The sequence below is a fragment of the Crassostrea angulata genome, chromosome 1 (genome assembly GCF_025612915.1).
Source record: "Crassostrea angulata isolate pt1a10 chromosome 1, ASM2561291v2, whole genome shotgun sequence".
Classification (NCBI taxonomy): domain Eukaryota; kingdom Metazoa; phylum Mollusca; class Bivalvia; order Ostreida; family Ostreidae; genus Magallana; species Magallana angulata.
This window is the reverse complement of record NC_069111.1, coordinates 42,163,722-42,180,665: the sequence shown is the minus strand read 5'-3', so window position 1 is coordinate 42,180,665 and position 16,944 is coordinate 42,163,722. Positions and strand designations below refer to the sequence as shown.

Genomic DNA, 16,944 nt, shown 5'->3' with positions numbered 1-16,944 from the left:
CATGCGGGTTATGAAGGTAGCGATCATTGGCAAAAAAAAATATTTTTTTTTGCAATGTTGCTACCATCATATCCCGAATGAATCACCAAAAATTCATTTTATTGTTTAAATAAAGTTATTGTTAGATTAAATAAAAAAAACCCCAGAATTTGAATAGTTCTCAGATTATGATAATTACACGTTTTATGATGTTGAGTGAATACACTCTTTGTACAAGCTTAAGAATAAACAGCAAACTACACTGGCCTTCACAACTGAATGCAAAAAATGTGTCATTATTTTAGTACTTCCATTTATCAAAAGAAATAATGTCTAGATCTGATACAAGCAAGCAAAGGCTCAACAAATATTAAAAGTATTAGAACCATTTTAACAAGTGCTTGGACTTTGGGTAGTTGGTGTCTAACAGCAATGTGACGTAGGCTTGTCTATTTCATTGTTGGTTACTCAGCCATAATGATTGCTCTTTGAAATCAACAAGATTTGCCTGGCTATTTGTGTATTTTTTCACTTAAAACCAGCGTCATGTTTAGCTTGTTTTGACGCAAGAAATAGATAGATAGTTGCGTCCTACTGAAAGTCCAAGGCCTTGTTAAAATGGTTCTAATAGTTGATGTATTGCAGAGTTGTCCATTTACTGCACCAGTGGTGTTTTAAATATTGATACTCCATGTATATACATATTTCACGGCACATGTATTGTTACAGTTGGCTGCTGAAATGTCTTCAGAAGCATGAACAAGATTCTTAATCAATGCAGATAATTATACACTATAAACAATAGATCGATGAAAATAACAGCACAGATTGTTTATAACTTCGTCATCAACAGCATGGTTTATTGACAGCAAGTTTGTCAAAGGTTTTGATGGCGTGATGGAAAGACTCCTTGAATTCCTCGTAGTCTTTGTTCCCAACAGGAATCATAAGTGTCTCAAAGCATGTCATGGCCTCTGGAAGCTTCTGTCTGGGATTGGACATGATGAATTCGGCGCGGAGTTGTTCTTGGCTCACAGAAGGGCTTGATAAGCCTGTGATAAAGTGGTAGAGTGTTTTCGCTTCGTCGTCTGAAATTGAAGATACCCTCTAAAACGTAGTTTACTAGAATGGCATGTTGTATACAGTATAAAAGGTATCCGATTTATTCTGTACAATTAAATTGTAACATATCTTTTATAAATTACATTAGTACCTACCGAAATGTTATTAAACCTGACATAAGATGGAGGAAAAAAAAAACACTGAAAAATTAAGCCTTTCAAAGGTGCTTTGTGAACTGACCATTTATTTCATTGACGGACCGTAGTGCGTACTCTTTAGCCTTTTTCAGTTTATCATTGGCTGCATTGAGACCTTCCAGCGCTGGAAGTAACAGTTTCTTCAGATACTGCTTGTTAATGGAGTACTCTTCGGAATGAACAAAAAGAGGCTCCAACAGGGACACGTCTTTGATTTTCTCCAAGAATTTCAGGTAGTTGAGGCCCTTCTTCAGGGCATCAATGGCCGGTCTCCTCTCGTCAATGATACTGTATCTTGTGAGTAAGGTGATAAGCTGTTCTCTGTTTTTCATCTACAGTAAAAGAAATCTTTAATATTACATTTGAAATTGTTAGAATAATTGTTTAAAATGTGCACGTAAAACTTCTATAGGGGAGCAAACTAACATTGTACTGTTTGCCTGTTGGCCATCCAATGTGTTCTACGATAACTCCTTCATCACTTTGTATGACGTCATTTATTTGGTCATCTGTTTCACATTCTAAGAGCTGTTATAAACACAATAAAAATTCATTATGACCATTTTTTTTACAACAATAATATTACATACCAGCATTTACGTACAAGCATGGCTTGCAGCAAGATATTTCAATCTTTGAATTCATTGTGTGAATGAAATGCATGTAACTACCAGATTGACAAGGTGTTTCACGGCTGGATTTGGAATGTCATCTACCATCAGATAATGTTCAAAATCGTCATGATCCATCATGAAGTGGTACAGTCCAGGGTGTAAGTACGGAAACCCGCAATCAAAACTAAGAATGGCCTCCACGATTCCTATCCCGACTGCAGTAAGATCGTCTAGCCTGTCCTGAGTAAAGTTGGGAAGCAGTCGTGGGTAGTTCCCAACAAACAGCCCCCGGTCCCTGATAGCTTTCTGGAAGAATGTGGAATAGAATTCCCTCCGGTAACCCCCTCCATCGTAGTCAAACTGTCCGGAATCGTCGAAAATAATCATTAAGGATTCGTGACGAATGGAGACACTTTTCCGGCGGATTTCGCCGACCTTTCCCTTGTAGTGCGACATTGCAGTTGTGTACATATCCGACCTTTGGACTTTCATACATTGTTTGATTTGTTCATTCCCGCTGATTTGTTCCAGAATCGGTCGGATCTTTTCTTTATACATCCAGAAATCTGGAGAAACACAAACAAACCATGAACACATTCATGTAGACGTCAGATTACATGTATATAGTGTACTGATTAGAGATCATGATGAGAACTCGCAATAACTTAAAGATCCGCAAAATTCAAACTTACTCGCACACGTTGGAAATTGAGCAACATCTGCAACCTTCTTGAAGGCAGCCTGAAACATTATAAATAAAATTCATAGAAATAGTTTTCATTTCTATACTCATGGTATAGAAGAACTATATCACTTATGAGTTGTGTACAGATTCGAATACTGACCTTGAATTTCTCGCTGGGTTGCTGAGATTGTGTGCTGTTATCGTTGCCCATTTTTGTTTCTCCGTTTAACACCTGTGTCTGTTCCTGATGTAGGTTAAATCAGACTGGATACCCAGCACTGTGTAAAAATTATGGTTTTAAATCCAAATAACACCCTTATGATTACCCCCCCCCCCCCATTAACAATCGTTATTTGGTTTTTTTCAGTCAAAGGAATTATTCGGACATATTAGAAATTAATAAATTCCAGAAAACTTACCTGTAGTTTTGAAAAAGACACTACTTCAAATCACACACCTGGCCAAAAAATCTTATCTTTCGAAAACAATCAATCGATATTTGTAAAGTAAGTCACAATTCAGAACCAATGCAGGGCTGGAGACTGTGCTGTATTGTTTACAATACTTGGCATCGACGACCATCCATTGGTAAACAGAAACTAAATTGTCAACAAGCTTTTTGAATTAAGTTGCAAAACAAAAATTCTCGAGCTTGTTTCGTCATGTGTTTTGGCAGATTGCCGCGGAAAGATCGAACTACTTCCCGGTCTATGGCAGTTAATTTACAACAGAAAAACCAGAGACCAACGTGATTTAAACAAACGAAATTTTATCATCAGAACTGTAAGTATATCGACGCTAAATCATCAGACGGACAAGTTACGTGAGTTATTTGCTATAGGAATTATATATATATATATTTATAAATGAAAAAGCATTTCATATAAAATAATTTTAAAAAACGTAGCTCGTGTGGAAACAACAAAGAGCATACCTCAAAAAATATATATACATATACCCCTGGTTTTAAAATATTCGCTCTTTTGAATTTACAGTTCATTCAACTGACAAATCAAGACAAGTCTCTGACTTGCAATCATGCTCGTACATTCGTACAAAAGGTGAAGAAAACGTTCAACAATGCTTGAATTATGACAGTTTAGATCTTTTTTTTTTAATCGTTTAACAGGAAAATAGGAGGAAACAAGAAATGCCAGAATGGGGGGACAACAAAGTGTCCCCAAAGAACCTGCTCCAAGTAAGTCTATCTATCTATCTATCTATCTATCTATCCATCCATCCATCCATCCATCCATCCATCCATCTATCTATCTATCTATCTATCTATCTATCTATCTATCTATCTATCTATCTATCTATCTATCTATCTATCTATCTATCTATCTATCTATCTATCCACCTATCTTTCTTTCTTTCTTTTAATCTATCCGTATTTATGTCTGTCAGTCAAATTATTTATTCATCGATTCGATCAATAAAAAATCAAATAATGCGTTTTGTCCGTAGTTGAGATAGTAATTTTAAGTGTATTTTGTTGTGAAAGATTAAGCCATCTCGAACATGCAGGGATAAACAAAGCTAATATTCTCTGAAATAGACCAAAAATATATTAAAAAAGCCCCAAAAATAATGCTCATTGTCCTTAGTTGAGATAGTTACTTTAAGTGTATTTTGGTGTGAAAGGTTAAGCCATTTCGAGCATTCAGGGCTTAACAAAACTAAATAAATATTCTCTGAAATAGAATGGATTTTTCTCTTATCTTCTCACATGTTGTATTTTACCAAATTTTAATAAAGTGAAATTCGTCTCAAGTTGATGGTCGCTTTAGGTTTTTAAATGTGTGTACGCCTGAATAATTTATCAAATATCATCGATTTTCCATCAAACTAACATGAATATGCCATATGCATAATGCGAAAGATATTAGAGAGATTGGTATAAATTACACGCAAACAATCACTTTATAACGTTATCTTCTGTGTTTCTCTTAAAAAAAATTAGTACGACTTTTCAACGATATAATCTAAAGATAAGGGTGTACCAGAAAGTTAATAAAGTGGTGTACATGTATTTTCATGGTAAACAGTCACACTTGTATTTTACATTGGTGTATTTTTGTGTTATAAAATTTTTTTTAAAGCCCAGAGCCCCCCCCCCCCCCCCCCCCCCGATGTCTTATATATATATAAACAATGCTTTTGGTGCTATGGATTGTCCTAAAAGCCATTTTACTTAAGAATGCATTCACTCGTTATTTTTAAAATATGGAAGACCAAAGTGTCATGAACCGAGGTTTAATCTTCTTTGGAATAGATGTAATGGATATCATCTTTCAGAAACCACTTTAATTTAGCCCCGTACTTGGTTATAGCACATACCGCGGCAGAGAATGCTTTATCATTGTATTGTTGAAATATGGGTGCTTTGGTTTCCGGAAGATGCGAGGAGTTATATAACATATTATGCTCTCTCCCGACTCAGTTTGATGACATTTATTGAAAAAGGTTTCTCCAAATCATAAAAATAATTGATTTCTATTTTTAAAAACACAAGAAACAGTTTTATTGGCAGTCATAGTGTTGTAAATATGTCTTTTTAAAAGTCCTTTTCAAGTACTTAATTACTGGAGCCATGCAAACATGAGTGTAAATTATGAGTGTACTCTTTGAATAAATCATGCTTAAAATTGAAAACTACAACATCTAACGTATCATTTATTCATATATTTTTTCCAGTGTCGGAGACTCAGCTTCGAACGTTCAATACAGTTATTGCAGATTTGCGCCGACAACAGATTGGGAAGAGAGTTGTTCTTAAAGTGGATAGATCGTCTCTCTTACAGGGAGCTTTTTCCCATTTCAAAATGAGCGGAAGTGAGCTGAGTCCCATTGACGTCATTCTACATACTGAGAGAAACGAAGAGCCATGTACCAACTTAGGCGGACCAAACAGGGAATTCTTCACTCTCCTACTGGAAGATTTCAAATCCTCGAAACTGGACATGTTCGAAGGTCCAGGGAGTTTTCTTTTACCCGTGAACAATAGGAAAGCGTTAAACGGGGATATGTTCTACTTGTTTGGAAAAATTTCCGTTCTGTCGATTCTTTCGGATGGTCCTGGTTTTCCATATTTTCCGCCGTTTCTAGTCAGCTACCTCAGAGGTCATGAATTTGAACATGAACTGAGTAGTTTGTACATCGTAAATACCTTCTTGACGGATTATATCAATAAGGTATACAATGTATATAAAAGTTTAATTATATTCATCTAGAAAGGACCCACCTTTATTCTTGCATACTCTCTGTTTATGAGGTGCATAACACTGTGCCGAATTATAATGCCAGTGCCAAGCTTATTATGTAATTTCGTAAGAATCCATATATACCAAATGATAGATCATTGTCTATGAGTATATAACCACTATTGTTTTTAGCAAGTCTCATCTGGCAGGTGAGATATTGATTTTTTAAAAATGAATATCCCACAGGAATAATAACTCCCAAGGGAGATACAATTTTCCTACAGGAAATATTACAAATCTTACAGAATATTGTAAAAATCCTACAAGAATTTTATCCAGAGCGGTAGTTGTCCTATAGAAAATTAAGATTTCCTATCGGATATTAAAATCCCATGCCAGTGGGAAATTTGTTTAAATCCTATCAGAATTTAAATCCTTTAGGAAGTTTCATTATTACGGTAGGATATTCTAATTATCATATATGAAAATTTGTTTTTACTATGAAAAAAGTTATTTTCCAGAAGGAAATTATTTTTCAGAGGTAAATATCTTACCTAACAGGTGAAATAAATTAATAATAAAAGTGGTTTTAAACTCTTTAAGCAATTGGCTATAATATGACGTATTTGGATTTTTCGATACATGCACCATAGACGGGTGCAAAAATGTCACCTTGGCGCTGGCATGATTATCCGTCACATGGTTACCAGTTACATGTTCATGTATTCAGGTATCCCGGTTGTATTGTTATTTTAGAATCTAAACAAATTGGCTATAAACACGTCTACTTTATTGAGATTATAGGCATGGAAGTATGAACATATCATATACATACATATACATATTTTATTCTATCCATATTTTTTTATTAGATCCTAGGTCTGTTAAAATTGAATGCTTTGGTTTTTTTATATTTTAAGATATGCAACGCAACAAGCCAAGAAGAGATAGACAGAGTAATAGGCGAAGACGAAGAGAGATTCATTGACAATTGTGGATGGCCGCGAACGGACATGGTGACAGTAAGAAATCAATATAGTTAACTATATCATCAATATTTCTGGAATGTCTCACTGAAAGAATAATAAAATGTATGTGAAATATGGATAAAGTTGTGTAAAGGAGGGATGCAAAAAAAAATGACAGAGATAGGTGCAAATAACGCCAAAAACGTCATTGTAAACCTTACATGTGGACTCTTTTTCAAATATAAAGCATACGTACGTAATTCTTTATTGCATCATATATTTACGATGATTATGTTTTCATTAAAAAATATGTTTTAGCCCAGCAAACGAATGTTGTACGTCCAAACATTGATTCGATGGGAGTTGCTAGACAAAAGGAAAGATGTGTATGATCAACTTAAAAAGGGCTTGAACGTCCTGAATTTCCTCGATCTTACTAGAGATCTACAAGAATTCGAACACGTGTATCTATGTCGAAACAAGAGTAAAACAACAGCGGAATTCATCAAGAAGAAATTGGTACCGGAAGTGAAGAAATTACAACCCCAAGACAAAGAGGAAGAAGATGCAAAGAAATTTACACTGCGTTGTTTGAAGGATCTAGAAGGTAGCAGTTCTAGTTGTCTCTCTTGTAACAAATACTCTGGGGTTTTTTTTTAAATATTTAAATTCAATTTAACTTATATTCGATCGTGTTTTAATGTTGTAGTTGTAAAAAAAAATGAAGGAAAAAAAGATATGTTGCAATTTTAACAAAATTTCATAAATTAAAATTCAGATTTAAAAATTGTTTCATTTCATCAATACAAAACACTTGCAGATGAAGAAGCGGCACATTTATTTCAATTCATCACGGGTCTTGACGATTTACCTGCGCAGGAATTACCGATAAGCGTGGAGTTCAACCGGGTCAATCGAGTAACGGAACTTCCGGAAGCCATCACGTGTGTCCAGAGACTTATACTGCCGCTGGGGAACAAATCGAAAATACAATTGTACTCGTCTTTTGATAAAGCCCTCAAGTTTGGTAGAATCGGATTCGGTGAAAAAGCAAGTGCGAGCAAATGAGTGACTTTCTATATTATTTTATGCTGTGATTACTACTGATTTACGATTATATTCATTAATATTGTTTAGTACCTGAGTGTTATTTATTGTAACATATACACTACCTCTTTTTATGAGAAAGCAGTTTAAATTACCGTTTGACGTTAATCATTAAAACTTATTCAAGACAAACACGCATATTCAAAGCTGCTTTATAGAAGCATGTAACCACAATTAAGGCAGTGTTTGGTATCGTTGTCATTAAATTTATCAGAAAATAAATGTATGATATTTTATAAATGCGCAGAAATGCAACGATGACACGACAGATTACAAGAAATACCGTGCTTGTACAACTTTCAGGATGTACCTTTCACCTTTGTTTCTTTCTCAAAAAATAACGTGTTAAGCTACGAAAAACAAGTTGTAGGTAGGGATGACGTCTGTTGACATCTTTCACAAATGCATTTTAAAAGTAGCTTAACAAACCCGGAAAATGGAAACATGACATTATATGTATATATGTACTGCAATTTATTTCTCTAAGAACATATCTCCAGCTATACTGGATGTCATTGATCCCCAATATGAATCGAAAGATATCAATCCAACTTGTATAGTTCTTTGGTAGTATTCCTATCAAATTTATTACCTTTCCATAAACTGCGTACCATATTAATGTGTATGTAAATGCACATTCATTGATATTCTTTACAGCTGAGATCAGATCTAATCAATAAACTACCAACGGAGTCACAAGATGTTTTAGTATAAGATTTGAATTTCAATACTCTATTTTGTAAATTCGGAATCGTTTATGTATAATAACCAATTGTGTGCGTATGTGCATGTATATAGTTAAATTCAATAAATAAAGTTCTCCAATCCAGTACAAATACGCCCCTCCAGTTAACCTGTAGGGTTTTACGTTAATTAATTGGTGTGCAGTACTTCTAAATATGTATATATTAAAGTTAAATTCAATAAATAAAGTTCTCCAATCCAGTACAAATACGCCACTCCAGTTAACCTGTAGGATTTTACGTTAATTAATTGGTGTGCAGTACTTCTAAATACTAGATACGGCATAAAAATAACACAGAACGTAGTCAGGAATTTATTTCCGCGTTTTATTGCATCTCTGATGAAGCATTCTCGCCCCAGGTGAATTCTTCTCCATCTCACTTCCTTTAGCTTTAACGGTGATACATTATTCTAAATTTGACGGTTTATAGTTATAGTAACTTCACAGAAGAAACCATTCGACCTTCACAATTTTAACCTTATAGACCCAAACAATCGGATCATCAAAGACTATGGTTGTGTTTTTGAAAGGCAACATTTGCAAAACATACCATCTTTCATTTTGTTTACCTCTCGTCAAAGTATGCCAAGGTTGAAACTCAAGTTATTTTTTGGTTATGTAATTGCATTTACATATGTATGTGCCCTTAGCTAAGGGATAATTCTGTTTGTGTATGTAAGTTTGTTTTAAGGTATGCATAAACTAAGAAAACAAATGAAATGCTTATAACTTTGTAAAAATCGCCAAACATTTGTTATTTGCTATGTTCATTATGATGCACAAAGTTTCGCTACTTATTTATAAAACGAGTAGCAATTTTAACCTATTTACAAGTTCTGGGTCATTCTTTCTTTTTGTACATACCGAGCAACATTCAAAGTAATTATTATACAATGTGACAAAATTCATGTATCAAAATCAAATTGAAGTGCTCTTCGCGTTTTTGCTGTGTTCTCTTCTAGAATAAAAATCCCTTTGCAAAACGCTTGCTTTTGGTAATTTACAGTTGTGTATATCAAAATTTCCTTGGTTAAACAATCTTTGCTTCAAATGCCGCCTGTGTAAGGACACGCTGTTTCACGTGTGAGTAAAGTTCAGTACTCTCTTGAAACATCCAGGTCATGAGGTAAATAGGTCAACTACTTTTTTTTTATCATGACAAGTACTAAAACAAAAATGCACATTTTTGTTACAAGAATTTATACGAAGGTCCACTAGTGGAAACAAATTTGTCTTGTTCATACCGACACATAGATTAACATTCTTTACTTAGGGATGATATTTGGTGTCTTGTCATCAAAATAGAGAATTCTTGTGTTGGATGTAAATGACAAAATGGAACTTTCTATATTGCCCTCTACATTTTTAAGCCCGGCAATTAAGGACATTTTCTGCTTATTACCCCCCCCCCCCCACCACACACACACACACACACACACAAACAAACATGCCTAAAGCAAAAAGTATGACTATGCAGATAGGTATAAATAGTACCATTTTTCATATAAAATTTAAAACAACACTTGGCTTTTCTGAGTGAGAGTAGGATTTGAACCAATAAAATTTATTTTTTTAATTATTAGAATTTTGATTATGAAGAACCATTTAAAAATAAGGTACTTTAATGACAATTAAATGTAAACTAAAGACACATGTCTCGATTCTCAATTGCTCGGGAATGCAGAATGCGTTCAATTGGAATAGCATTCATTATTTCTTCTAATTTTTTTTTAAATCTTTAGTAAAGATAAATGGAATCGTGATTAATTTGTTGGACGTGGTTTTTGCATGATTCATTACAATGCTCGCTTGTCGTTGGTTAAAACACGTGTAATAAGCCCTTACGTAACCACAGAACACGAAATTTGTGACCCCCAATCGTACGTCAAACATTTTTAGGCTATTGCATAAAATGCATTTTGCCTGCACATTTTGTATTGCAATTTGTATCCCAGAGAATTTCTCTGTGTCACTACGACACAATAGTTACGTCGCATTTGATACAGGTCTATCCCCGTCATCACTAAAATGTTTAAATCACTCAACTAAACCGATCGATAAAAGGTGCATACATTTGAGTTCAATACTGAGAGTTGAGCATAAGTTAAAGAAAGTTGGCCATAGCTCGGCCTGGTATTTATCATGCCACTTTTATGATGTCTGATTATTAAATCATTCACAGTGATAATAAATTGGAATCATTCAAATTAAGAAAAAATCAAATAAACAAATAATCACAGTGAAATAGAATATTAAGCGATCAATATAACGATACCATTTTCTTTTATTTTGCGTACTTATATATTATGCATGCTAAGGTATAATATGAGAAAAACAAATCATTTATTGCATATCTTATGCAGAACAGAAATTGTTAAAAAATAAATTGACAGTTATTTTATTGAAAACGCCCAAGGTTCAGGTAATGACATATCAGATGTATCGAATATTCAAAACACATGCAGATGTCATTGAAACATTTGTTATACAACACTCTACATTGGTATTAGAGATGCACCTTTGCACTGTGTGAAAGGCATGCCTCTATATATTACTTGGTTGGTATCTGTATACAAGAACAATTTGTCAAATCCTTTCTGGCTTCTTGTAAGATGATGTGAATTTCTGAAGATGGAATTCTATCGGCCTCTTTCAATATTAGATATTAATTGGCTGAATAATGGTTTTTTGGAAATACCTATTCTGATATTTGATACGTTACAAAGTAATTAAATAATCATAATTTCTGTGCATAGGATATACATGTTTTTTTAATAATGAATTAATCATGACGACACGAGGGAAACACAGCTGTGTGCTTTACATTTCTACTTCATTGGAATAGTCGTTATTCAAAATAAAAATGCGATAATTGAATCACATAAATATAATAATTTTGATTCAGTAGCATATTTTTTAACATTTGTTGAAAATTTTCTTAAATCCAAAATAAAAAAGATATTTCTAATACAAAGGCGATGTGTCTGTCAGTGACATGACATTAACCTTAGTTCTAATGGTTTTCATGGAAATGATGATTGAACTGGCTTACTCTTTGTTCACCATGTCGAGCAGAACTAAAGTGATACTGTTGTGGTTAAATTTTTTGAATAAAAAAGATTAATATTACCAAAAGATATATAAACATATTTATTACAATTTCCTTGAATAGATTCAGATTTATAGGAGTCTTCCATGTAAATAACAAAATGAATAAATGGGGCTTATTTTCCGTACGTAAGCAGACCTGATGAATTGCGTAATTATTGTGTATCTAATAATTTGGAAACAAATGGAACAACACTACAAAATTAAGGGCCAAAAATTAAACAATAATATTTAGAAAAGATCGGTATAACACTGGAGATATATGAATAACTTAGTAAGTATTCCGCTTTCGCTTTCCTATTTTTGCTGTGAATCGTTAAAAATGAATTGCCCCCTTGTCAATTCTGCTAAGCAACAAGAAACGGTCTAAATTCGGAAGCACTGATATGGGAATAGCACTATATTACTTTTGATTCCTCCTTCCTTTGACATGTAAACTTCTTTAATATTTTACCTTAAGCCAGAAAATTAACAAATGGAGTCTAATAATCCACGATAATCACTTCAATGCAATTAGTTTGAACTGATCATTTCACACACATACAGATAAATAAATATATGAATAATGGTGTCTTCTCGTACATAAAGGCGTTGTCCCTCTTTAAGGGGGCAGTTATTCATAAATCAGCTGTTGTTCTCCTAAAACCCCAACGACGACAGCGTCAGAATCACTAACTGAACACAGTTGACTATCTATAACTATCTATGACCATCAACACGAGAGAAGTCGTGATTTTTAGAGTATACAAATGTTAGGATTTATACCGCCCACCGGCAAACGAAGTGCAAGGAGCACTGATTTGGGTCAGTATTTTCGAGTCCCACTGACACCGGCCCCATAACGTTATTTCCGTCTTCAGTGCGATCATTGGTAGTCTTCCTCGTGTGGAATCTCCACGCAGTTTTATAGATATGTCACTTCTTTATTTTGCAATGCAAATGTGGCCACGGTGTCATTGAATACACTTGAAGCTGTACTAGACAAGATGTCTACGGCAGCAGAAAACAGAAGAATTGTACTCAGACACTTCTCTCTTAATATTAGTCATCCATCATTTTAAATATAGAATTTCTATTCAAGTTGTCATAATATAAATTAAAATTCTGTAAAGTTACCTCAATACGCATTCCAGCATAACTTTTACTTTCTTACATCTTCAGAGTGTTTTGGGATATTGTTGTCGTAGTTTTGAATATTTGATTTGTTTTCTGATTTATTTTATGAGAAATTAGATATAAAACATAAGAAATTTAATAAATTTAACCAGCCTCCAGGTACATGTATCTAAAAGACTAGAATAGAAATATTTATTTAACAAGCATATTTAGAAATACCTTATGCATGTTCACTTTGTAGGCAAAATTGTTTATCAATTAAAGTATATTTTTGGTTTTAATAAATTTAATTATTTTTCTTAATTTTCAAGAACAGTATTAAAAGATTTGCCAAGATTAACACTACAGAATTGGAAATGTATTCATATTACTAGGAGGCCATTCTTTTAGGAAAATAAATATATTGAGGTACAGGCAAACACGTATTGTATTAAATGCGAAATAAACATATTTTACATGAAAAATAAATAGTTCTTACTGCTCAAGTCTATCATAGGAACATGTTCCTGTTGGAAAAAATCAAATACTTGTATTCAGGAATATTTTTTGTCAACACTGCATATAATAATCCTGTTCACAATGCAAGAAATTGCATAAATTCGTTAAATCCGTTATGTAGATTATGTCAGGACCTTATGAACAATAAATGTCCAAAACATTTGTCCTTTCTAATCACTATATTAACAGTCTCGTTACTAATTATTTGCCATTCATTGGTTTGTATACTTTTCATTTTTGTTTTTACACGCGAAAATTCACGGAAAATTTTGGATTAACATTGACTTTGCCCATTTCCTTTTCCTCATAAGGTTCGTTAGGTTGAAGATGTTCTGCATAAAAACTTCTTTTTATATATGGTCTAGTTTTCTTTATGTAATTTACTGTGTAATTTAAAACACATCTGTCTGACATTTCTGGACCGAAATATCTTAAATGAAAGACAGCTTTTGTTCATTATGCATGTTTTAACAGCCATATGGTCTATTTTAAGGACTATTTGACTGAAATGCTTCGTTCTTTGACGAACTGTACAGGGGGCAGATAGCTCTCAGTATGGTCAAAGAGTTGTTAAGTCGACTCTTCGGCGCTTGTGTTGAGACCAACTGAACACTGACCAAAAATTGGCAATGATCAAAATCCATTTCATATTTTCTTAATTATTTATCCGATTTATACTATATTTCATTTCCTCCTACACTGATCAGATAATAGCAAAACAGATAATACAAGAATAAAGTGCCTTAACCCAATATATGTAAATGTAGCTGTGTTGGTTTAGTTTCAATGCCAACTCAAAATGCAGTTCAAATTTCATATTGACCCAGAAAAGGGTCTCCACTTTAAACCTAAGACAATAGCAATTAGCAAATTTAAATAGAGAAAATTATTTTACGGGGTTGTGACAGATTGAACATAATGAAACCATTACCGTATTATTAACGTAGTATTTGAGTCTCATGGTCGTAATTGATAACAAGGGACTTTTTACAATTTCGGAAAAAATGATTTGTCTGATTTATAACTGTCATTCTAAGTTATTATTTATATTGTTTTAAACTGTTTGCACTTGATTCTTATGAACTCTCTATTAATCAAACCAAAGATTAGAAACTGTTCATTGACTTTGGAAGCAAACACGCAATATTATAACGTCTGTTTAAAAAGGGCATCGTTACAATTTGAGCGGAAAATTTTCAATATTTTTATTTTACCTTTATTTTAGTGAAACTGTACTCTGCTTTGTCAAGGTATTCCTTGTGATCAAATTTTGAGCATCTGTTGTCTAGTGATACTAGAAATACAGCGGTCATAACCCCTTGTTATGTTAAGTAAGGGCAGGCAATGATTACGTTTACACTTTTAGTGCTGGAAAACTCAAGAATGAATTTTAATGTGACAAACGCTATGAACTGTTTATTTCTGTTTAAAACGAGTTAACAAAGAAAACAAACTGATTAAAACATAACTTTAACTATAGAGTATTTTCACCAATCTAAACAAAAACATTGCACGAAAAAATCAGAAGAATGCGTATATTCTTACTCCGACAGCTATGTCCTTCTTTGGATTGCGTAAATGTCTTGCTAGGCATAAATAACGATCAATTTTTTTCAAAAATAGAGGAAAACATACCCATAGGATGTCAATATATATATGTGATATGTATGTATTATAGCTGATATATTCAGTATATCTATGAACTATTTCAAAGAATCTCGTTCCAAACGTCTTATCTGTTTTTCTGCATTTGGTAAAACAAACAATGTATTTTGACTATGTTCGTTTCCAAATTCAGGATTTATACAAATCTAAAATTATAATATCCAATATCCATAATTCATTACATAACTTGTGTATTAGTGTGTCTCTTCATTAAAAGCAGTCATAGAAGTATAAAAGTGTCAGGAATTCTATAAAATCGATATTAATTTTGACCCAATTACCGATATATATTTTTGTAAACTTGGGCTTTATTTACAGTAGAAGAACGCCTTCTTTAAGCCAATATAAGTTATGAAAAGTTTCTGGGTTACATAAATGAAATTCCCACGAGACTAAATTGGTATGCAGTGCATGGAGTGGTGTTATGGTACTTTACTTTTATCAATTAAACCCCCTTAAATACACTCGCAATCCATCTACATAAAAAGTTAAAAACAGAATGCAGGTCTAACCAGGGGGTCATTGGTCACCCGACACACATAAATGGGCGTATAAATAAAACCTGATATAAATCTCATTGCAGATTGTACTACATGCTCGAAAATTGACGTTACTGAAGGGCTGGAAGGTCGATGTCATTTTTAGACAAGTCTGTACAAAGATATAGAAATATACTCAAAGTAGAATATTTTTTACTGTACAACCCTTTTTGGCAAACGAACTTTGAAAAAAGATATATATGGTTTGAACATATTTTATTGTATATTTACTCAATGGGATTGGGCACAAGTTCCATAACTTATTAAGCCCTCTCCCTCTCTCAGATATATATGAAATACGTGGAAGAAAATATAATTTGATTTAAACTTATTTTCAAAAATCACCTTTAAGAAATGTATATGAGAAGCATTCATATTCCCACGCTAGCTGCCTCGTCAGTCTTTTTCGCGAAAATATAGGACATTCTTCGATCTTATTGCTCATATTATTACAAAAGTTATATGACTTTCATATGGTGTTCCGATGGGGCCACTTCGACCTTCGCACTTTCGCCTTTAGGTCGAAGATGCGAGAGTGCTAAGTTGCGATGTCGAAAGTGCGATGTCGAAGGAGCGAAAGTGCAAAGATGCGACGGCGAAGCGCGAAGATGCGATGGCGAAAATGCGAAGGTGCGAAGGCGAAGGAGCGGTACTACTTTAGCTCCTTCGCCTTCGCAACTTCGCACTCTCGCCTTCGCAACTTCGCACTTTCGCCTTCGCCTTTTTTGATAGCATTCAGAAAGTCTCGGTCGATTACATATAATTTGATGCAGGTACAATACTCGCGAAGGTTTTCCGATTAATCAATGATATTATTGGTACGCATGGGCTAGGCCATTGTGCTTACTATGAATGTTTATTAATATTTTAATGTGTATATGTGACATATTTATGTTTACCAGTTTTGGCTATGCCTAATCATTATATACTCCACATAAAATGTAATTTCCGCCATAATGTATACATATGCACTTCCAGACTCCTGTCACTTACCAGCTGTCTGTTTACCGTTGATCAAACACAGTAACATTCTAATTTTATTATGCGACACTCTTGCTCATGTATGGATCTAGAGGGGGGAGGGGGTCCGCCCCCCCCCCCGGAAAATTCAATATTAATAAATTCACACAAGCAGTAAAGGGGGAGAGAGGGTCCGGATCCCATCCTCCGGGAAAATTTAATTTTATTAATTATATATAATAAAATCTCCAAAAAATATCTCGGAACACCCCCCTTCTCCCTTTCCCCGACAAATATAATTATCCATTACCCCCCCCCCCCCCCCCAAGAAAAAGTTATGGAACTGCGCAGGCTGTTGAAAATAAATTCTAAAAAGTTCATCGTCTGCCTCAGATGTTCTTGTGTACAGCTAAAATTGTCTGTAAGCGATAGAGAGTTCCACAATTATAAAAGGCGAAGGCGAAAGCGCGAAGATGCGAAGGCGATGGTGCGAAGTTG

At 33.9% G+C, this 16,944-nt stretch overlaps 2 protein-coding genes across 3 annotated transcripts; one reads left to right on the top strand and one right to left on the bottom strand.

Annotated features, from left to right (window-relative positions):
- Positions 1-812: 812 nt before the first annotated feature.
- On the bottom strand, positions 813-3,080 carry LOC128165879 (uncharacterized). Its single transcript, XM_052830841.1, is given in 9 exon segments — positions 813-991; positions 994-1,011; positions 1,014-1,067; positions 1,282-1,570; positions 1,665-1,766; positions 1,910-2,418; positions 2,545-2,593; positions 2,698-2,815; positions 2,957-3,080. Coding segments are annotated over 8 exon segments (1,119 nt in total). The 5' UTR covers positions 2,749-2,815; positions 2,957-3,080; the 3' UTR covers positions 813-944.
- Positions 3,081-3,186: 106 nt separating this feature from the next.
- LOC128165766 (uncharacterized) lies at positions 3,187-8,514 on the top strand. Of its 2 annotated transcripts, none has more exons than XM_052830706.1 (6): positions 3,187-3,320; positions 3,667-3,735; positions 5,235-5,731; positions 6,661-6,762; positions 7,027-7,315; positions 7,529-8,514. In XM_052830706.1, exons 2-6 carry the CDS (start codon positions 3,696-3,698, stop codon positions 7,774-7,776), a joined length of 1,176 nt encoding a protein of 391 aa, XP_052686666.1. In that variant the 5' UTR covers positions 3,187-3,320; positions 3,667-3,695; the 3' UTR covers positions 7,777-8,514. The 2 variants fall into 2 exon arrangements, with proteins under 2 accessions (XP_052686666.1, XP_052686589.1); XM_052830629.1 differs by having other exon boundaries at positions 3,245-3,360.
- Positions 8,515-16,944: the final 8,430 nt, after the last annotated feature.